Consider the following 23,879-nt stretch of genomic DNA (forward strand, 5'->3'; position numbering starts at 1 on the left):
TTTGTAGCATGTCTATGGGGAAGGATTGATGCTCAATTTAATGCATTTGTTGGAATCAGGAGAAAGGAGACTCAAAGGCAGAGTGAGACAGGGAGTGGTGTGGGGGCCTAAAAAAGTGGCTGCTGTGTGGCCACAGGGAACAGGGAGTGTAAAAAGCTTCTTGTACACATCGCCTCATCTATAAAAACCAGAACCACTTGGCATCTCTCTAAGTAACAAATGGATCCAAAGCCTGTAGAGAAAAGTTATTGGCAGGAAAGTCCCTAGAGCTATGATATTTTCAGACTGTGCATTTTCCTGTCATGGATTACAGAGCTCTGTTCACCTATCTTCTCTACGTAAGGACTAAATGTTGCAGGTTCTGGTCTGACAGTCACAATTTCTTGGGGTAGGGGAATTAATCTGGTTTGTTGAGATAAAAAGAAACTGAATTTTGCTTTTGAGGTGCAGGGGAAGGAAAAGAGGCGTGAAGAAGTATTTAGAGGAACACGGATGGACACGTTAGTGATGGAGGAGGAAGACAGTAGGGTTTGGGCAGACCCTCTCAACTTGCAGGATTTCGACTTTAAACAGAAACCTGTTTTCCAGAAACAATAACTTACCTGTAGGTGTGAAACATTTGTGTGTCTGAAACTTGCTACAAGCATGCACCTTGCACATAGCAGAGCCCAAAGCAAGAGTCCCACGAACTCTAGGTGATTGATTTTTGATCCCACAATTTCCTCATAGCACTGAATTCACTGGTGGCTAATTCATTTGTAGAAAAAAGGGACCCTCCACAGATTTTTGCAGCCACAAAAAAACAAAACAAAATGGAGTTTAATTTAAATGTCTGGTCTGTCCTAGAGCCAACTGGTTCTGCTGTGCTTCTCCCTCTGAAACATGGAGGCAGCAGGTTAACTGGGTGTCACAGAAACGAACTACAACATAAGAGGTCTCCATTTCCTATCCTAAACATTTGCCCTTCATGTGACTTACCCTTGACATGTGGACCCTGCTCCCCTCCCCAAAAACAAAACAAGCAAACAAAAGACAAGTAAACCTTTACCTGCTGAAGACAGGAACAACAGACAAAATATCAAAATCCTGTTCATGCCTGATACTACTTAGCATTCAAAAAATTATTTTAAGTCATAATTCCAGGCAAGATTTCCTTTCAGAATGAAACAGACATGTAATAGTGGGCAGGATGTTAAAGGACACTCAAACCTTTTGATCCTAACTCTTTGAGTCACTGGCTTTGTTTACACCAGTTGTGCTTCTTCCCAAGCAATGGGACACTTTATTATTCACTTTTTTTAGTCTTGTATCTGCTACTATGAAGTCTTTAATTGCTATAGCATAGCAGAGGATCATTTATAGTCTTCAAAATATTTAGAATCTTAACCAAGACATAAAAATAAACTGCTCTAAACCTCTTGTCGAATTCAAGCTTGAAGCTATTGTATCCTTTGGGTTAATTTCACATTCTCAGTTTTCTCTTATTTTTCAAAACCGTTCAGTTTCTGAGCCCTAACTGTACCCAGTACCATCTGTAGCTCCACTCTGTTGCAACCTTCTCAGTTTAGGTTGTAATCTTCATCTCTGAGATTCAGAGTTTCCGTTAACCCTCTGAACCTTTCCATCTGGCTTGGACCTAATTACTCTAAATTCAAGAGCAGGCAGGCCCCTTTTAAAATCTCACTCTTTTACTAGAAAACATAGGTAATATGGCAAAGATAATGCAGTCCATGTTTTCCTAACAGTGGTTTGCCCCAGGGAGAATTAGCGTCACTATGTACTTCTTAGCAGCTACTTTCCCTCGCATTTAAATTATTTATTGTTATTATTTTTTTTCTTTTTTTTGAGCAGCATCCCGACGCTGTCTTGCTGACGTCGGTCAGGGGAAAGACGCCCTCACTGAAGCCTGGCCATGCCCGTCTCTACCTTCAATTAGCGGCACAATCCTGTGTTCCCGCCAGAGACCTGGAGGGAAGTGTAATGTTCCCATTGGGACCTCCGGTTGTCTCGACTGGCTGGAAAGCTGGGCCTAAATGAAATATAAAATATTAACTTCACGATAAAACAAAGGATTCTGCCTCCAGATGGCTCCTATGCCTAAGGCTTGGCCATGTCACGCTGGCCTCTAGGCCTTTCTGTCTCGTCCCCACCTCGTCCCCTCTGTAGGACCCACGAGTGGAATCACAGCTCTCTAAAGCGAATTTCTCGGACCAGCAACCCGACTCCTCGGCGACGCCCGTTCCCTTCTGTGGGGAGCGCAGAATGACCACCAGGAGGCCAGGAACAAAAACACTTAAATGTTGCATTTATTAAGGAAACATTAAACAAGGGGAGGGGGTCAAAACAGTGTCACGAATATCAAGAGCACTTTTGTGGCGTAAATCGTGCAGTCACGAGCTACAAACGAGTTCTATTAGGGTCTTTCCCCGGGCCAGCTGGGACGCCAAGCCCGCCGCCCCGCAGAGGTCCAGTTGTGAATGCAATAAAAGAAACAACTCACCCGGTTCACATTCTCAGGCTTCCCCTCCCCCACCCCACCCCTTTTCCCACGTTGACAAAACTCTAACTCCCAGGCAGGCAAACAGGCCACTAGGGCAGAAAAAGACTTATCAAATATTTATATTCAAGCAAACACAAAAATCCCTTAAAACGGCAAGTTGTAATCAATCAAAGGTATTTATCGCCTCTCCCGCCAGGGCCAGGAGGAGCTGGAGAGAATGTGCGCGAATCCGGACACGGATCTGTGTGTTCCCATGAGTTTTGTTACGTGCCATATACATGGGTCACTTCACAGGCCCCCCGTACACTCAGTGCCGCTGGGACTGTCCCCTTCCCACCCTTTCCACCTACCCCTAGAGCTTGGCCCACCTGCGGGAGGAGAAGGGCCTTCGCCCAGTCGGTTTCCCCTCATCCCAAGCTAGGCGGCAGCTTCCAAAGTTTGCGCCCTAATTGCCCTCTTCTTGCCACTTGTGGCGGAGTCCAGAGGCAGGGCGCTCTCCTCCTACGGCCAGGCATGGGGACTTCCAAAGAGCGAGCGAGAAACTGATCGCTTAGTCCCGAAAGGCAAAAGGCGAGATAAAGAATTGACTCCGACAGGTTTTCTTCGCCCAGTCTCGGATGGTGAGGGGGCGCGGCCGGGCTGGCGAAGTGGGCAGGTGTGGGGTGGCCGCCGCGGGGGCCAGAGGGCCGGTCAGTAGGGCCCCACGACCACCGCTTCCACCTCCTTAGACGGTCTCCGGTCTTTCACCAGGAAGTTGATCATGCCCTCGGACTTAATGAGGAGGTTGCAGCCGAGGAAGAAGATGCCGAAGACCACGGTGAGCGAGAGCACGCACATGACCGCGATCTGAACCACGCGCATGATGTACAGGCTGCGCTCGTCCGGACCGGCCTCGGCGAAGCCGTCGTCGGTCACCACGGACGCCTGGGTGCAGCAGCGCACCGCGCGCTCCAGCGCCTCGCTGCTGTTGGCCAAGAACAGGCCGGCCACATCCGTCTGGTTGCCCAGCGCGGGATTCATCGCCGTAGCCGGCGGGCACTCCGGGTGGCGCGGGTCCGAGGGATGGAAAGGCGGTGGCGCGAAAGGAACAGGTGCCGAGCTGAGCACTCACTTGCAGACTTGTGCGCGTGGGGGCTGCTACCTCTCTCTTTTCCGAAGTGTCCGGACTGTAGGAGTTTCCCAGGAGCCTTTCCGACTGGAGCCGCAGCCTGGCTGGTCTGCGCCGTCTGCTCCTACGCGGGCGGTGCTCGTTCCGGCCCTCGCTCGACTGGGGGCTGTTGGAATTTGACGGCGCTGGGCCAGCAGGGACGTGGGAGGTGCGGGCGGCGGCGGGGCTGCTGGTCTGAGCGCACAGCGGCCCCTTACGGCAGCGCTGCGGCTCTGCTCCCGCTGTTGTTGGGCGGTGGGGAGGCAAAGAAGCGAACCTCCTGGTCTTGCTTTTTTCTTGCTTCACTTCTTTTCCAATTCCCAAGGCTAGGGAGGGTCTCTGTACTTTTCTGGCTTGATGCGATCGTTAACGAGTTCAGGGTCCGGGAAGGTTGCAACCAGCTGAAACTTTCCGAAGAACTGGGTCACAGCAGCTCTGGGTGCTCTTTGTCTCCCGCCCCTCTCACTTCTGCGCGCATGAAAAGTGGCGATAAATCAATGAATCGCATGAGCCAGGTGGTGCTTGCGAAAGCACTGGCCGGCCGCCTGTGCCTGACTCAGAGGGATTTCTAGTGGAGTAGGGTTGACCAGGGTGTAGTTTTTAAAAGTAATATTTAAGGAAGAAAGAAAAATAGGGAGGGAGGGAAGGAGGAAAAGAAGGAACAAAGGATGGGAAGAAGGAAAGAAGGAAGGGAGAAAGGAAGCTACTGGAAAACAGTAAAGCAGGGTTTAAGGCAAAGGAATGGGGTTTACAGGAAGATGTTCTTCCATGGCCTTCGTGTGGAGGTTTTGCCAGGAGCAGGGTCACCTCCCTGGCAAGGGAGAGGAAGGTGGACGCAGAGTGGCCAGCCACTCTTGTAATCTTAATTGCAAATGAGCTTTTCTGATGTGCTTCTGATGTTTTTTTTTTTTTTTTTTTTTTTTTTTTTTTTCTCTGTTGGCAGTAAATCAGTTGTTTAAGGTAATTGCCCATCACATCCATTACCTAGAACACGGGGCAACTGCTGGAAGCCCTCGCCATTTTCCACAATCTGATGTATTTCACCTTAATCATTTAAAACAAAACTCCAGATGTTTTAAGGGCCTGATTGAAGCTTTAGCCCATTTAAATTTTGTCGTCAGTTTCAGTGAAATGTTATAAACCTGTCAGATTGTTTCTTAAGCTCTAGAATTTTTTAAAAATAGCTTTTCTACATTCTTTCTTCTCTCCCTTCCTTCTTTCTTCCCTCTCTCCCTGCCCCCATCTTTTTTTCCCCAGTTCTTTAACAGCTGGAAATATTGAAGCCTACTCCGAACTTTTGATAGAATACATTTACTAAATTTCTACCATAACATAGTAGCTGTTACATTTTCAACTCTATTCTCAATTCCATTCTATGCTTGTTAAACCCTCTAATTTTGTTTCCCCAAACACTTATTCCATGTTCAGAGGCTTCCTTCAACTTTTGTACTATTTTGTGGCTACCATAAAATAGAATGAACTGTCCTTTAGTTAAGAGTTTACAATTTTTGGATGCTGATTATATACCAGCTTCAATAACTTTAGATCCTTCTAAATAGCTTTTTTTTTTCTTTTGGGAGGGTGTTTAGTGTCTCAAGACTCAGGCTTTCTGGACCTTGTCCACAATTGACCTAGTTTATTGCTCTGGTTTCCATGATTACAGTAGCCTTGACGAATGCTCCACTCCCAATAATTTCTTCTTTGGACAAATTTATTATTAATTTATTTAATAAAACTTAATTCTCACTACACAATCAGTCTGTCTTAGTTAATATAGGTTATACTTAAGAACAATAAAACATAATATCCATATAAAAATTACAGAAAAATTTAAGACAATATAGAGCAATATTTCAATGAATGGCAGAGGCAAGTAGTTTAGAAGAGCAAAAGGTGGACAATAGAGGTCAACTCCCAGGGATATTAACTTGCACAGGGTTTTTTGTTTAGTAGAACCTGGGTGTTGACGACTGAGAGGACAGCCCCCTTTTTATGTGATGAAAACAAACAGAGTTATAGTACATTTGTAAAGGCTAGCATGGCAGACTTGAGATTTTAAAAATTCCTTAATAAAATACATCTACATTTTATATCTGACATTAGCCCCAGCAGAGCAGGCATTTTTAAGTTTGCCTTCTACTCAGTAGGTGCCAGGTACAGAAAAGCTATTCTGAGTTTCAGATTATATAGATCATGCAGCTATCCACCAGAAGACATTTAGAAATAATGCCCCCCCCTCCCCAGACTCCTTTCATATCTTGTAAATTGCCTGGCTGATCTTAGAAAAGAATGGGAGCAGTGGATGGAGAAGACTGACTGTCCATTGCCACTGGCAGACACAGCTCTGCTCTCATTCTCTTGGTCAGCTGCACACCTTTAGCACAGGGAAGGAAAGAAAATGGATTCCTATGAAATATAAAATTAAGGCAACACTATTAATATATAAAACTCACCTAGACTAAGTGAAATGAGCTAGTCACAGAAGGACAAGTAGATATTTTAATATGGCTGGCTCCCTAAATAGTTGATTAATAGGCAAATAATAATTGTAACACAATTTTAAAGCTTAAATTTAAGGACTCTCAGGTGTCCTTTTTTTACAATAGAAAACATGTAAACATTTTTTTTTTTTTGCTAACCTTTTTTTTTATTTTTGGTTTTTCATGTAAACTTTTAAACAAAATTTTTAAACTCTAAACTTCTAAAGTGCAGAGACTGTATCAGTCTAATTTCTCTTTGATCTTTGCATCTACTGTGTTACGGGTAGATCAGAGGAAAAACAGCCAGCAAGTGGGTGAAACAATGAAGGTTAAACCAAGTGTCTTCCGCTTCCTTTTCTATTTGAATACACTCCCTGGATCTCTGACCCGATGCCATCTGGTGACAGCACTCTTCATTCTGTGGGAGAAGAGTGAAGACTGTCCTTGTGTTACACAGGTGACCTCTTTGAGTCAGAGCTTTCTTTCAATGCATGTAGAATGACACAGTGAGTAGCAGCCACAGTGTTCTCATCTGTTAATACCTTTATACTGTTGTTGAAATAAAGGACCCAGAAAAGCATGTAATAACTCACCTCCGAGTTTGGTTAAAAATTCTGACCACTGAACATGCTGAGAAGTTTTCAGAATGATCCATGGTACACCTGTGGCAGCCTTTTCTTGGATGTGCAGCATACATGATTTTTGCCTCCATGGAATTATAATTATTTCTTTCTAATTTTCTGCCTTTTCTTGAAAGTCTGCATGATTTAGACATTGAAGTGAAAAGTCACCAAGTAGCTTAAAGCCTTTAGTGCTACTGGTGCATCCCTTCCCACATTAAAGAAACAAGACTTAAACCAGATTCAAAATGAGCAGAAGCAGGTTACTTCAAGGAGGCATAAAAGATGCAATTTCTCCAATTTCTCAGCTTTAGCTCATTTAATCAAGCAGTCGCTGACCATTCTCATTGATCTTTCCTCTCCCAAAGTTTCCAAGGCAGGTGGGCCAGGCCATGTGGTCGGCTCCTACTCTTGCGTTGAAGTCTCCAAGGAGATAGAGAGCGTTACTTCTGGGGATCTTGGATAACGCTTCGTCCAGTGCATGGTAGAACTGTTCTTTCTCTTCGGTGGTGGCGCAGAGGGTTGGGGCATACGCGCTAAGAATGCTGACTGGGCCGAAAGTTGTTGACAATCGGAGGGTAAGTAATCTCTCTGTGCCTCCTGTGGGTGGCTCTATGGAGTTAACAAGCGTGTTCTTCACAGCGAACCCAACACCGTGCTGTCTTGGTTGGTCCGGAGACTTCCCTTGCCAGTAGAAGGTGTAGTTGGTTTCTCTGATAGTTCCGTTGTCGGCCAACCGGGTCTCCTGTAGAGCCGCAATGTCGATGTTTAGTCGTGCCAGTTCCCTATCGATGACAGCGGTTTTCCTGGCACCCTTGATCCACGGAAGGTCTGCAGTAAGTCCGGGGCACATGGTCCTGATGTTCCAGCTAGCGAGGCGAAGAGCTGGAGGCTTCTTTCTTGTTGTTTGCTTGGAATTAACTGGTGCGGGTGTTTTGTGGCCCACTTTTCAAGAGGCGCCTCTCTGATCCCCACGCACCCAGTGGGGCAGGCGAGCCATGGCGAGACGGTACCTGTCCAGTGAGGTGCGATGACCTCTCCCACCGTCAGAGGAGAGCCCTGGCGCTCGTTTCCTTCGCCAATCGGATGAGCTTATAACCGGTATCTGTCTCCTCCCGTGTTGAGTCGACATCTTGCGATGACAAACACATTCTTCAAGTGCAAAGAGATCCACCAGGTGTCATGGAGGCACCCCCGCTCCCGCCATTGGCACCAGCTTGACCTCGTCATCACCAGAAGAACAGATATTGACAGCACCCTCCTCACCCGCAGCTACCACAGTGCAGACTGCGACACGGACCATGCCCTCGTGGTAAGCAAGGTGCGCATAATGCCGAAGAGGTTGCACCACTCCAAGATGAAGAGTCGCCCACGCATCAACACCAGTTGTGCCAGCAACCCAGTTAAGACCCAGCAATTCATCAACAAGATGGAAGATGCACTCGGTGAGGGAGTGGCGGCAGATGACATTATCGAATCCAATTGGCCACGTCTCCACGACGCCATATACAACTCCGCCATTATTGCTTACGGGAAGAAAGAGCGGAAGAACGCTGACTGGTACGAGGCTCACTGGGAAGAAATGGAACCCGTGATCGAGGCTAAGAGGAAGGCCCTACTGGCTTACAAGGTCACGCCCACTCCCAGTACACTTCAAGCTCTACGGGCTGCCAGGAACAAAGTCCAGAAGACCGCCCGCCACTGTGCCAACACCTATTGGCTAAACCTGTGCAGAAGCATTCAGGAAGCCGCCGATATAGGCAACGCACGAGGAATGTATGAGGGTATCAAGAAGGCAACAGGCCCAATCCCCTCCAAGATCGCCCCCCCTTAAGTCCAAGACAGGTGAGGTCATCACTGACCAGGAACAGCAAATGCGGCGGTGGACCGAGCACTACCTCGAGCTGTACGCAACGAAGAACACCGTAACAGACACTGCTCTTAAAGCCATCCCAGACCTACCAGTCATGGAGGAGCTAGACACCCCACCTACTGCGGCAGAGCTCAGCAAAGCCATCGACCTCCTCGCTTGCGGGAAAGCACCAGGAAGCGACGGAATCCCTCCAGAAATCCTAAAGAGCGGGAAACCAGTCCTGCTACAGCTGCTCCACCATCTACTCTGTCTCTGCTGGAAGGAGGGTTACATCCCCCAGGATATGAGAGATGCCAACATTATCATCATGTACAAGAACAAAGGAGACCGCAGCGACTGCAACAACTACCGGGGCATCTCTCTCCTCAGCGTCGTCGGCAAAGTATTCGCCCGGGTTGCTCTTGCCCGCCTGCAGACCCTTGCTTCCCGCGTCTACCCAGAGTCCCAGTGTGGCTTCAGAGCTGGCCGATCAACAGTGGACATGATCTTCTCCCTACGCCAGCTGCAGGAGAAGTGTCACGAGCAGCATAAACCACTCTACCTCGCCTTTATTGACCTCACGAAGGCGTTTGATCTGGTCAGTCGAAGCGGACTCTTCAGCTTGCTACGGAAGATTGGCTGTCCACCACATCTGCTTGCTGTGGTCATGTCCTTTCACGACAACATGCACAGCACGGTGTCCTACAACGGCGCAACCTCTGAGGCCTTCCCAGTCAGCAGCGGAGTAAAGCAGGGTTGCGTCCTCGCGCCTACGCTGTTCGGAATCTTCTTCTCCATGCTCCTCCAATACACCTTTAAGGACTGCAGCGAGGGTGTCTTCATTCACACCAGATCCGATGGCAAGCTCTACAACCTGGCCCGTCTACGAGCCAAGACCAAAGTCAAAGAGGTGCTCATCCGTGAGATGCTCTTCGCCGATGACGCAGCTTTGACATCACACTCCGAAGAGGGACTCCAGCAGCTAGTCACTTGCCTTTCCCACGCATGCAAGGAGTTCGGACTAGCCATCAGCCTGACGAAGACGGATGTTATGGCTCAAGGCACAGGGACTCCCCCATGCATCACCATCAACGGATACACCCTGGAGGTTGTCAACGACTTCACTTACCTCGGGTCCACCATCTCGAGCTCTCTGTCAGTCGACTTGGAGGTCAACCGGAGAATCGCCAGGGCAGCCACAGTTATGGCCAGACTGAACCGGCGAGTGTGGAACAATTCCAGCCTCACTGAGAAAACCAGACTGCGCATCTACCAAGCCTGCGTACTCAGCACTCTCCTCTATGGCAGCGAGACGTGGACCACCTACGCAAGGCACGAAAGGAAACTCAACAGCTTCCACATGAGGTGCCTGCGACGCGTCCTGCATGTCGCCTGGCAGGATAAGGTCCCCAACACCGAAGTGCTGAAGCGAGCCAATATGAGCAGTTTGCATGCAGTTCTTAGCGAGAGACGCCTCAGGTGGCTCGGCCATGTCAAAAGAATGGATGCAGGCCGTATCCCCAAAGACCTCCTCTACGGCGAGCTAGCAGAAGGCAAGAGGATGACAGGGCGCCCAAAACTGCGGTTCAAAGACATCTGCAAAAAGGACATGACACAATGCTCCATCAATCTCAACACATGGTAAGTTCAAGCAGACAACCGCCTAGCCTGGAGGCTCGCGGTCAGGCAAGGTACGTCACGTGCAGAGGCTGCGCGCAACGAGGAGGCGGTCCAGAAAAGATCGAGGGGGAAGCAGCGTCAACAGCAGCAACAACGGCCATCTGCCTTCACCTGTAACAAGTGTGGCAGGGATTGTCACTCCCGAGTCGGACTGCACAGCCATTCTCGGCGGTGCAGATAGACTCTCAAGAAGCTACGCCATCGTCTCTCGAGACGGACGGCTGCCGACGACGACGAGCTCATTTAATGTATGGCAGGATTATACATTCTATTTCCATAGGGCAAGTGTATGCTATTTCCCTTGAATATGTATATAAAACTACAGGGAGAAATTACCCTGGAAGCAAAGGAGGAAAAAAAAAAATTTTCTATAGCCTGGTGAAGTTAGACTTGTATGTTTAAACCCACAAAGATTTATGTTTTCTGTAAATTTGTAGACACAACAGATAGAAACAATGAAGGTCACCTATTTTCAGATAACGAGCAAGAGTGGCAGTGTTTTCTATTTTTACACTGATGGTAGTAACAATAGTCCAACATTTACTGTATGCACACCTGTGATTTTGCAGTTGAAAAATCTATCTTTAAAGACTTTTAAAAGTCAATATGATAGATGTCCTTGGGAAAATTGCCTACCAATATAGGCCAACCATTTCTCCTTTCTCTCCAAGAATTTCATGACAAGTAATTAGTGCATTTATTCAGGAAAGATTTTATGGACCACTTTATGCACACTCTTTAGGAGTATAGAGCTGCTATAGACTGAATGTTTGTGTCCCGCAAAATTCATATGTCTAATCCAAACCCCCAATGTGATAAAGGCAGGGCTTTTGGGAGGTGATTATTTCATGAGGGGTCTACTTGCATGAAGAGGATTAGTGTCCTTATAAGAAGAAACCCCAGAGATCTTCCTTGACTCTTCCACCATGTGAAGAGTTGTCGAAGATATGACCATCTATGAACCAGGGAAAACATCCTCACCGGACACTTAATCTGTCAGCAACTTGGTCTTGGACTTCTCAGATTCCAGGAATGTGAGCAAATAAATGTTTGTTGTTTAAGCCACACAGTCTGTGGTGCTTTTGTTGTAGCAGCCTGAAAGGACTAGGACAACAATTAAGAGCAGCAGTCAGTGCCCTCCAGTAATTGGCAAGGCAGACCAGAACGACAGAGAGGTGAATACTGGAGACTATAATCAGTTCTTTGGGAGATACATGAAGAGCATTTAATGCAGCTGGGTCCGTGGGGGGGGGGGGGGCAGTGATAGTAAGCTGAGTATTGAATTATGACTTACAAGAGGAGTTAGCCAGGTGAAGCATATGGAAGGCACCAAGGCACATCTGTAAGCAGTTGAGTAATTTTAGAGCATTGACTACTACAAGATGGGGAATGACTGAAGAGTATGGACTGACCAGACCATAAAGGGCTTTTTAAGTTATCTCATGGAATTTGTATTTCTACTTGAAAGCCATAGGGAGACATTGTAGGGTTTTGAGCAGCTGAATTAAAAAAGTCAAATTTGCATTTTAGAAAGAATCTCTGTAGGTGGTGCTAAGAATTATTAAGTTAAATGAAACCTCCATGAAGAGTATAAAGTCCCATACCTTAGGTATTAAATTGCAACAGTGACAGAAGTGGCTCCTCATTTCTAGAATTTCATTTTGTAATTCACTAAACACTGTATTCAGAACATTAATGTCCACTGTTTGGCTTCAGCTTATTCAGTTGTGCTGGACACCTTTGGGGAACTTAACTGAAATGGCCAGGAAGGCATTTCCACCCAGTGAATTTCAGTTCTTCGTGATGACGGCTTTTCTTCTTGCAGTGTGTCTCTCCAGTTAGCATATGCCACTTTCACTCCCAGTGAACACCGACTCCGAGTCCTTCTTGTGAGGGTGTTCTTTTAGTCACTACTAGTCTTTCTGCAACCCAGAGGTTTTGTGATGCTTCGCAAATAAACTTTTTTTCAGGCTACTAGGTGACCCACTTTCAATTTGATAGTCACCAACCAGCTCTTTATGCTATTCAGCTAATGATATTTTTGGTGGTTCATGAATCCATCTCGTGGTCTGCAAAATCATCCCTGAAGCATGTTCCTTGTATTTAATTATTATGAAACTGATGTAGTATCATTGTTGAAACTCACCAAAGTCTGGATGATGCATCTGTGATACATCCAAAGCTATTCCCAATATTAGAAGACTTAGACAATTAAGATCACCAAGAAAAATAATTAAGCCCCACCCCACTTAAAATTATTAATTCCTAAATGTTAAACATCTCTTCATGTTCCCTATTGTCCTGTTGTTTGGTAGCACTTACATATTTAAAGAAAAGTTGTAGGGACTTGCTTTTTCTCAACCAAAGCTCATATTTCATCGTTGCATGGTAAACTGACATTAGTAATTACTATATATTATACAAGTGGAATTACTAACCTTCAAACTTATTTTTTGCAGCTTTATTGAGGTTTGACTGGCAAACAAAAATGGTATATATGTTAGACATACAGTGTGATGTTTGAATACATGTATACATCCTGCAATGACTACCACAATCAAGCTGATTAACATATCCATCACCTCACATAATTACCATTTTGGAGGGTAAATTTCAAGTGCTCAATACCTTATTATTATCTATAGTCATCATGTTGTACATTAGGTCTCCAGAACTTATTAATTGAAAGTTTGTACAACATTCCCCCCACCCAGAGCCCCTTATAACCACTCTTTTACTCTTTGTTACTATGAGTTTGACTTTTTAGGTTGCACATATAGGGGAGAATCACACAATATTTGTGTTTCTCTGTCTAACTTATTTCACTTATCATAACGCCCTCCAAGTTCATCAATTTTTTTGCAAATAGCAAGATTTCCTTCTGTTTTAGGCTGAATAATATTTGAATATGTGTGTGTGTGTGTGTGTGTGTGTGTGTGTGTATTTAGAGAGAGAGAGAGAGAGAGAGAGAGAGAGAGTCTGTCCAGAAAAATTCCAGCCATTGTCAATAGAATGAGAACAGTTTGCGTGACATTGATGTAACCTGGCAGCCAAGGAGAGTGGACTGGAATGTGCATGCGTGCACAATGATGGCTTCACTGTACTAGTCAATTGGGGCAGTAGCTGCTGTTGAGTGAGCATGTGTACTGTGGGGCTGTCACATTCAAAATGACTGAGCTAGTAGAGCAATGAAATCAGAATCAAATTTTATATTAAGCTTGAACATTCCCCCGCGGACACTATTCAAATGGTTCAGAAGGCTTTCAGAGATGATGCAATGAGTGCAGCGCAAATGAAAGTGTGGCACAAATGCTTCAAACATGGTCAGGAATCTGTTGAAAGTGACCCATGTTCTGGGAGGTCTGCAACAAGCAGAACACCTGAGAATGCTGAACATGTACAGGCTGCAATCAACAAAGACTGGCGACTGACAGTGAGAGAACTAGAATCTGATCTGGGGATTCCAAAGACTACTGTGCCCAAGATTTTGACACAAGATCTTGGCATGAAACATGTCATGGCAAGTTTTGTTCCATGGCTTCTGCTACCAGAGCAGAAGGAACATTGTGTTGCAGCTAATGACTCGATTCACAACACTACCAATGAACCAGATTTCCTCAAGAAGGCCATAACCGAAGATGAATGATGGGTCTATGGTTATGATCTGGAAATGAAGGGCCAGTGGTCTCAATGGAAGTCTCTTGGGTCTCTATACTCAAAGAGGTGTGGCAAAGTCACGGCAAGATCAAGATCATGTTAACTGTGTTTTTTGATTGGGATGGTGCTGTACATCATGAGTATATCCCTCCAGGCCAAGCAATTAATAAGGAATACTACCTCAATGTTCTTCATCATTTAAGAAATGCAATATGGCCCTGGCTGGTGTAGCTCAGTGGATTGAGTACTGGCCTGCAAACCAAAGGGTCGCAGGTTCAATTCCCAGTCAGGGCACATGCCTGGGTTGCCGGCCAGGTCCCCTCTTGGGGGCGCACGAGCGGCAACCACACATTGACCTTTATCTCTCTCTCTTTCTCCCTCCCTTCCTCTCTCTTTAAAAATAAATAGATACAATTTAACAAAAAAAAAAAAAAAAAGAAAGAAAGAAATGCAATATGACAAACATGGATCCAGCTATAAGCAACTGGTGATTGGCAGCTTCATCATAATAACACGCCCACTCATGAATCACATCTTGTGCAAAGTTTTTTGAAAAACATCAAATCATTCAGGTGACTGAGCCCCAGTACAGCACAGATTTGGCACCCTGTGACTTCTAGCTTTTCCCCAAACTCACCTTTGAGAGGGAAGAGATTTCAGACTGTTGATGAGACTGAGGAAAACACCATGGGGCAGGTGATGACAATTTCAACAAAGGATTTTGCAGAGTGTTTTGAACAGTGGAAGAGATGCTGGAAGAGCTGTGTGAGGTCCCAAGGTGTCTACTTTGAAGGGGACTGAGGTGTCATAGCCCTATGTACAATGTTTCTTGTATTTTGTATCTTCTTCAATAAATGTCTCTATTTCTCATATTACATGATTGTAACTTGCTGAACATACCATTATATATATGTATGTGTGTGTGTGTGTGTATAAAATCACGCACACATACACAAATATATATCACATTTTCTCTATTAATCCATTGATGGACATATAGATTGTTTTTTTCTCGGCTGCTGTGAATAATGTTTCAACGAACATGTTCTTTAAAATGTAAATAGGTGTTCAGCAGAGAAGAATTTTATGGTCATGTGTTTGAAAAACATTTGGCTATTAAAAAACCAACATGTACATTTTTAATTGCAGCATTTTTCAGAGTTTGTAATATTTGAATGTGATTGTAAATCTCTAAAAGGGGAACACAGTACCTATTATGTCTCATTTAACAAATGATACCATCATAAAGAGTACTGATATCTCACTGAAAAGTAGTAGAAGAAGTGATAGTGGATACTTAGAATGTGAAGATTTAATATTTATGACTTTTATTATTTTATAGACTCAAGAAAAATTAGTGATCTTATTTTTGCTCTGTTATTGGAAATTGATAGATCTGAAAAGACTATCTGAAAAAAATAGGATTTTTTAAAGTTTTGAGATAGTGATTTTATTTCCCATGGGTATGTATCCAGAAGTGAGATGTCTGGATCATATAGTAGTTCTATTTTTAATTTTTCTGGAACCTCCATATGGTTTTAAATGTGATGGTGCCAATTACATCCCCACTAGTAGAGTACAAGGGTTCCCTTTTCTCTACATCCTCATTAATGCTTGTTATCTTTTTACTTTTTGATAATAGCTGCCCTAACAGGTGTGAGGTGATATCTCATTTGCATTTTCCTGGCGATTACTGTTGTTGAGTACCTTTTCACATACCTGTCAGCCATTTGTATGTCTTCTTTGAAAAAAAAAAAATCTTTTCATTTTTCTCATTCATTTTTAAAGGGTTATTTATTTATTTACTACTGAATTGTATGAGTTTCTTCTATATTTTGGATATTGAATCCTAATCAGATATATGGTTTGCAAATACTTTCTCCCATTCCATAGGCTGCCTTTTCAATTTGCTGATTGTTTCCTTTGTTGTTCAGGAACTTTGAAGTTTGATGTAGTTTCTCTCTCTCTCTTGCCTTTTCTTTGCCTTTCCTTTTGGTGTCAAATGCAAAAAATCATTGTCTAGTCCAATATCAAGGACCTTACAATCTATGTTTTTTTTTGTTTTTTTTTTCCTATGGATTTAATAGTTTTAGGTCTTATGTGTAAGTCTTTAATTCACTTGGAGTTCATTTTTGTATATCATACTATAGGGGCCCACTTTCATTAGCAACAGAACATACTCTGGTGTGCTTAAGAATTTAAGTGAGAAGATAGAAGAATTATTACAAATCACTAAGAGAAAGAATGAGTTATAGAATAAATGGTTCTAGAAAAGTGGTTTGGATCACATTAAATGCAATTATATTCCTGTTCCATGTCATATATAAAAATAAAATCTATTATGTAAATGTCAAAATTTCTAGATTAAAATGTAGAGGGATTTCTCATAATAAAAGTAACAAAAATGGAATATAGTATTTAACTATCCCAAATTTTTAAAAAAATGCTCAGTACATTTTTTTCACTGCAATGCAATTACTATGAAAGTTTATTTTAAAAAGTAGTTTTATGATTACATTGTGGAAAGCTGACTAATCCCCCACCAAAATATGTCTATAACCTGGTCCCTGGAACCCTTGAACATGTTACCTCATATGACAATGGGGAATATTGCAGGTGGAACTAAATTTGCTAACCAGTTCATCTCAAAAGAAGAGATTATTCTGGATTATGTAGGTACAAATAATGTAATTACAAGGATCCTCAAATGGAGAAGAGGGAGGCAGAAGCAGTCCGAGTGATAGGATATGAGAACTCAATTCACTGCTGCTGGCTTTGAAGCTAGAGGAAGAAGTACATGAGCCAAACAATGTGGATGGCCTGTGGAAACTGAGGAGGGCAAAACAATACATTTCCTCCTGAAGCTTCTAGAAAAGGAAACAACCCTACCAACACCTTGATTTTAGCCCAGTGAGGCCCATTTTTAAGTTCAAAACTTTAAGATGATAAAAATATGTTGTGTGAAGCCCGTGGATGTTTTTACAGATCAATCTGCAGCAGCAGAAAGTGGGGTGAAGGACACAGAGCAGAACTGAATGGAGCCAATATATGATACCCAGCATTGATTATTTGTCAATGCTCAGATGAGATTTTACAGTTTGACTTTCCCCAAGCTTCATTAACACATTCTATTGCAATATATTTCTCATAGCATTTTCCCATTTTTCTTTAGTTTGACATAAACCATGGGTTCTCCTAAGACAATGCTTTTTAAAGCTTTTCTTTTCAAGAACCCTCCAATGGCACAAGGAAATCAATACCTAACCCCCAGGAAATCTGGGAGCACAGCTTGAAATTTAGTGTGCACATGCAAGTCTTCTAAGTTTATTTGTTTCATCCAAGTAATTGATGTGAGTTTTGAACTGTAGTTAAAAAATATTTGTTCTATTGAAATTATTTATTAAAAAAGAAAAATCAAAACTAAAAAAGAATTCTAGCTTTTTAGTCTTTTCAGATCATTAATTTTTTTAATTGAATCTCTAAAATAACAAAAAGCCATAAATTTTAAATCTTCATATACTAAGCATCCACTGTCATTTCTTCTCCTGCTTTTCAGTAGACATCAGTACCCCTTAAGATCGTATCATTTGTTAAATAAGATATGGTATGTACTGTGTTCCCTTTTAGAGACCTACAATCCACAAATATTAGAAACTGAAAAATGCTGCAATTAAAAATGTGACTGTTGTTTTTATTTTAAAAGCCAAATGTTTTTCAAACATTTGACCATGAAATTCTTCTCTGCTGAACACCTATTGACCTTCCACAGAGCAGTAAATATAGTTTACAAATGTTGGTCTAAGCTAAAAAATAAAACTATCTCAGATATATTAATTTTTTAAATGAAGATCAGCTATATTTCTTTGGGGGCTGATGTCTATTGTCTAAGTCATTTATGAACCTTTTGCTCTATCTTCCCACACTTCTTTGTTTATGCCCTTCATGGTTAGGTCAAATGAAAATGTTTCTTTTTGATATTAGAATTTGGGAAGGAGGGAGTGGATGATTAAAAGAAAAGCTGTAATGTTGCTTTGTAGTATTATTTATAAATTTGCAGGAGAGGTAAGAAATATTTATTTTTATGGATGCAGCTGACTAAATACAAGTCAAGGTACCTGCTGTTTGGGAAAGGTACTTTGCGGTTATTTAATACCACATGCTGAGCTTGTCTATGAGGCTGGTAAAGAAAGAGATCAAATTACAGCCAATATTTCAGGTCATGCAGTGACATCTAGTGTGTAGGAGACAGTATGCTGGATTCACATATCCGACTCTCAGAAGATAGATGTGAACTTTTATTTTTCTACTCTTTTAAAGGTTTTGTCCTAAAACTGTACAATAAAGGAAGTGATAATCTTTGCTTATATTTAAGAGTTGAAACTAGTTTCCATAAATAATTCTAATATGTATCTGTTAATGCACAGGCAGTAAAGAAAAAGCCTGGATAAAATATTCAAAGAAATTCCTCAAATAAATTGACTGAGTAGATCAGCAATTTTCAACCCTTTTTATCTCATAGCACACATAGACCGTTACTAAAATTCTGTGCCACACCAAAATATGTTATATATTTTACTGAACTAATAAAAATAGCTGTAATTTTGATTAAGTTGCATCTGACAGCTATTATTGTTTTGGCGGTTGTCATTTTTTATTTGACAATCTAAGGGAAAAGATATCAGTGTCCTGACTAAACAGTCAAGTATAGCATGTTTTAAAAATCCTTGCAGCACACCAGTGTACTCTAGATAGAACTTCTTAAAAGAATTGTTGTGGATGATCACATAGTTGTTACCATGTAAAGAGGAGGTATCAAATTTCAGCATTTAACCATTTAACTGTGTGTGTATTTTTAGTTTAGCCAGGGAAGTAACTAAGACTAACCATCACTAATTACAACTAGTTTCTTCCAATTTTCAGGGTTGTACAATGCACAAAACTTTGGCTCCTAAGAGACTTAGAACTAACTTGCAAAGACCTTTCTTTTTTGGCTCAGTCAAATATAAATTTTTTTCAGGAGGGAGTCCAGCTTCATTTCATTAATTGCAAGGAATTAAGAGGGGGTGGAGTTCTACTTGTAATTTTTTTTTTTTTTTTTTTTGTTCAGATACAGGCCCAAAATTGAGTTTTAGTGAGACTTACTTTACCATTAAATATATTTTGATTTCATGTTACCCTGTACTGTATTCTTTGATTTTACTTACTTGATAAATAGTTTGGTACCAGTACCAGGACTTACCTCTCAGGAGCAGTGGCTCTTACAGTCTCAACAAATTTAGAAAAGAGAAAGTAAATGTAAGCCAAAATGTTCCGGCCCAAGCATGACTCCGAGAATGCAGATCTCACAATGATTTATTTGAAGTCATGGTATCGCATTATCTTTTATAATCTCAATTTTATTTCCCCACCCCAGTCAAAGGGATACTCCTAATATGGGACAGGGGGAAAGTTTTCTGAGGTATACGTTGTTTCTGAAAGGGTTGACTGGTCCTTTGATGTTCCATTGCTTACAATAGCACCACACAGGCTTTGGCCGGAATCCTTAGCTTCCCAATTGGGCTCATTTATTGAGCAAGTGATTACTGAGTGCCTACGACATGCTGAGAGTTATTTCAGGCTTAAAGATCCTGTCCTGGAGGATCCTGTATTTTATTTGAGGAGGCTGAAAACAAACACACGTATAATGGGGAGTATACATATACAAATAGGGAGTTGAGTTGAGGAGGTGCTATTTTTATATAGGGTGGGAAGGAAAGACTTTGGTGATGAGATGACATTGTCGTGGTTAGGGGAGATATTGGAAAAAAGAAATGTTCCAGGCAGATGGATCACCAAGTACAAAAGCAAGTGTGTCCCTGGACTGTTTCAGGAATAGTTCAATACCTGATGTGTTCAGACTGGAAAGAGTAAAAGAGAGAGAGTGAAAGGAGGTGAGTTCAGAATGGTAACTGGGAGTCATATCATAAAATTGAGTGACTGATACCATCAGATGGTTCTAAAGCCATGGCGTGACATGATCTAAATAACATTGTAAAAGGATCTCTCTCACTGCTATCTTTTGTGCAAGGGAAGTAAGTAGCAAGAAGCCCAGTTATGAGCTATGGTAATAATGCAGAGGAAGAAGGTAAGGGATTGGATCAGAGTATCACTGAAAGTGGTGAGAAAAGGAATCAGATTCTGGATGTATTTGGAAACAGAATTGGCTGATAGGCAATGAGATACAGGAGAAGGAGAGGAATAAATGGTGACTCAAGATAACATTTACTTCTCCCTATGTGGGTCCATGGAGCTGGAAAGGTGGAATTGCCAGTTTTTGAGATGGGATTGTATGCGGGACATGTTAACATGATAACACGAAGTTATATATAAAACTCCAGAGTTGAGAAGAAAGGTTAGGGCTGCAGATATAAATTTTCAAAACATCAGGGACTGATGTTCTTCAAAGACAAGAGATTGGCTGAGATCGCCTAGGGAAGTGCAGATGCAGCCTCCAGATCAGAGATGGAGCTTTGAGGCATTCCAAGGCACTCTGCTGTTTATAGCCTGGATGCATGTTAGAATTACATGGGGATCTTTAACAAAATTCCCTATGCTTTTCACCTCGCTCCCAGAGATTCTGGTTTAATTAGTTTAGCTGAGGTTTGAGTATCAATGTAAAGTTGAACCTTTAACAACCAGAGATTAGGGGTGCCAATCCCTCCAGCCCCTGCAGTTGAAAATATGAGTATAACTTTTGACTCTACAATAGGCCCTTTGCATCCCTGGATTCTATCAACCCAGGGTCAAAAACAATGTTTTCCTCCTGCGTGTAGGAATCCGCAGTTGAGAATGCAAAAATACAATACAGTACTATGGTTTTTGATCCCGGTTTGCTGTAATCCTCGAATACGAAACCCCTGGATACAATAAAAAGCCTACTGATTTTATTGAAAAATAATATGCATGTAGTGGGTTAGTGCCATTTAAACCTCTGCTGTTCAAGGGTCAGCTGTACTTTAAAAGCTTACCAGGTGATTCTTATGTGAGGTGGGAATTGAAAAGCACTGGTTGAGAAGGGGATGGGAGTCCAGTGTGTCAGCAAAGGAAACAGAGGCAGTGTGGTCAGTGAATTAAGCCACAAACAAGAGAGCTGTGCAACAGATTTCAACTAAAAACATGTTTCAAGAAGAAGAGGGTGACCAGCCAACTACTGCTGAGAGGAGAGAATTGACCACTGTATGGTATGTGACAATGTGAAAAGGGCTGTTGGACAACAAAAGACTCATTGGAGAGGTAAGGAGGAAATCTTTCTCTATTTATATAGGAGCTATTAAAGTAAATTTGTATGCTCACGGGAATGATCCAGTAGAAAGGGAGAAATTGATGAAACTGAACAAAGGAGAAATTTCTAAAATAATGTCCTTGAGCATGGGAAGGAAGCTGGGATCCGGTGCAAAATTGAGGGGTTGTTGACTAGAGCCCAAGAAGGTCATCCTTAGGTGACAGGAGAGAAGGCAGAGTGCATGGGTACAAATTCTGAGGGGCTGCAGGAACAGTGGAATTTCTTTTCAGATTACTTCTTTTGTTTTAATGACATAGAAAGCCAGTGAGTGGAGTGGGTTAGATGTCATGATTTAATTCTAGGAAAGAGAGAAAGTGAATGAGCCAGGACCATATGAGCTTAGTGGTCATGAAATAAAATTTAAGTATATTTTTCACTAGGTGCTATGAGCTATGTGAATATTGGTTCTGAATAAATGAAGTGAACAAATAAGAGAGTTTATTTTTACTAAGGTTGTGGTAATGCCAAATGCATATAACCAAACAAGGTAGGAGCATGAGTTTTCTGGGTGAATATAAGAAAGTATTCATGATTATGACCCATGTAATCTCACATTGGTAGGAGAGAAGCTAAAACAGGAAAGAGAGAGGAGCTGGAATAGGTGGAAAAATAAATCAGGTCTAATAGGGCGAGAGTGTAATTGGAGTCTGGGTACTCAAATTAGTATGCTGGAAAGCTAAGAGGTTATTGTCAGAAAGGCTACTTTAATATGAAATTATGGAGGAGGTTCCATTACTGCTAATATATTTATCTTTGAACTACTGGGTGAGAGGGGTTAAAATATGTTGGGAACAGGGTTGTGGAGGAGTCAGGGGTAATTGAACTGAGAGGCCAGGGAATCAGAAAGATTATCTAAGAGGATACTGAAACCACTGGAACTTGTGTCAGGTGGAGAATTGCAGAGAATGACAGTGATTCAGGTGCTCAGTCCTCAAGAAGGAAGGAGGACCTAGAGGTTGTAGCCGATGGGCACAAAGCAGTAGAACTTATGATGGAGACTGATGTTTTGAACTTCAAAATTGGGTTGTTAGGAAAGGAGGGTCAACGGTTTAGAAGCAACAGTGAGGTTCATGAAGAACACTTACACCACTTTCAGGCACAATGGACGCAGATTGTGGAAGAAGAAACAGCTACCACTTGAGAGGACTACAGATCTTTTACAGGAGATGAGAGAGAATAAAGGCAATATTTGTAAATTCATTGACAGCAGTGATATGCAACAATGGTTAAGCTAAACTCTGGAGCCTAATTTTTTATATTCCAGTCACAGCTTCTTTACTTACTATCTTTGTGATGTTAATGCCTTAGTGCTTTGATATCTTTAGTTATAAAACTGAAAGAGTAACAGTATTTCTCTCCTAGGATAACTGTATAGAGTAAATGAGTTAATGCATGCAAAATGGTAACACCTGGCACATATTAAAAGAATACAGTCAATAAATGTTATCCATGATGATGATGATAATGATTCATTTTTAATTTGCCTTTGAGGAGCAAAAAATTATTGTTGTTGTTATTATTATTATTACTACTCATTTTTAATTTGCCTTTGGGAAGACAAAAACAGATGCCTAGAGAAAGAGTAAAGCTGTTTTCTGTCTGCCTGCGCTTACTCTAATGTCTTTTGAACATTTGGTCTCCATGTGATGTATATTAGGCTTCTGTGGCATCAGGCCTCTGTAATATTAATAAATATTTCTTAACATATGTTTTTTGTTAATTTAAAAAATTCTAAAATCTTCTGAGAAAAGAAACCTCAACAAAGGAGGCCATGTGTTAGATTTCTGAGCCCCGGATAATATAATTGAATTTTAACCCATAGGATAAAATAAATATCCCTTGAGTGTATACTGCTAGAGATAATTGAATGAGTAAATCCTTTTTTTAGTCTCTCTGTATTCTTTTGAGTTAAATATATTTCCCATAGACAACATATTTCTGTTCTTTTTCTCCTTCTAATTTTAGGATTTCTGAATCTTGTTACTTTTACACATTTATATTGAAATTGCTGCTTGCCTAGAACTTAATTTTGCCGTCCTATTCAGAGAATTTTACTTTCCATATTTTTTTGTTTTTGTTTTTTCTTGCCTTCCTCATTTTCTTGAACAAATCAATTTTTTCTGCTTTTTAGGGAGTTATACTTTCACATTTTATATAGGTGATGTTTATCTCTAAATTATTCAAACCAAAAATTTGCTTATTTTTTTCTTAATTACTAAAACTTATCCATATATTTGTTTAGTGAATAAGAAAATAATTAGCAAAATTTCAACTCCCTCAGCCACTTTCTCCTACTCTTAATTAAAAAAAAAAACGCTACTTTCTGGAGGTATGACTGACATGTAAGAAGCTGTGCATGTTTAATGCATGCAGGTCAATGAGTTTGGGGATAAGTGTACACACATGTATCCACCATCACCATCAAAACCATAAACACATCTATCACCTTCCCATGTTTTCTCTCTCCCCTTTATTTCATACCCTCTTCTCCTGTCAGTTTGGTACCTGAGTTTGTATGTGCTTATTTTTGTATTTGCCATCACTCATATAGACAATGAAACACTTTATTTTCAGTTACTTCTTAATTTCGATATCTGTTTTCTACCTTTTAGACAATCCTTT

The 23,879-nt window shown here is 41.8% G+C and overlaps 1 protein-coding gene across 1 annotated transcript; it reads right to left on the minus strand.

Annotated features, from left to right (window-relative positions):
* Window positions 1-2,288: 2,288 nt before the first annotated feature.
* On the minus strand, window positions 2,289-3,950 carry RPRM (reprimo, TP53 dependent G2 arrest mediator homolog). Its single transcript, XM_090267465.1, has one exon. It carries the CDS (start codon window positions 3,518-3,520, stop codon window positions 3,191-3,193), a length of 330 nt encoding a protein of 109 aa, XP_090123591.1. The 5' UTR covers window positions 3,521-3,950; the 3' UTR covers window positions 2,289-3,190.
* Window positions 3,951-23,879: the final 19,929 nt, after the last annotated feature.

This window comes from Furipterus horrens, unplaced genomic scaffold (genome assembly GCF_987537825.1).
Source record: "Furipterus horrens unplaced genomic scaffold, mFurHor1.1.pri manual_scaffold_1, whole genome shotgun sequence".
In the NCBI taxonomy this organism is placed as follows: Eukaryota; Metazoa; Chordata; class Mammalia; order Chiroptera; family Furipteridae; genus Furipterus; species Furipterus horrens.

What these genes read in the sequence shown, in the direction of transcription:
- RPRM (XM_090267465.1), bottom strand. Translation starts at nt 3,520, where the DNA reads ATGAATCCCGCGCTGGGCAACCAGACGGATGTGGCCGGCCTGTTCTTG.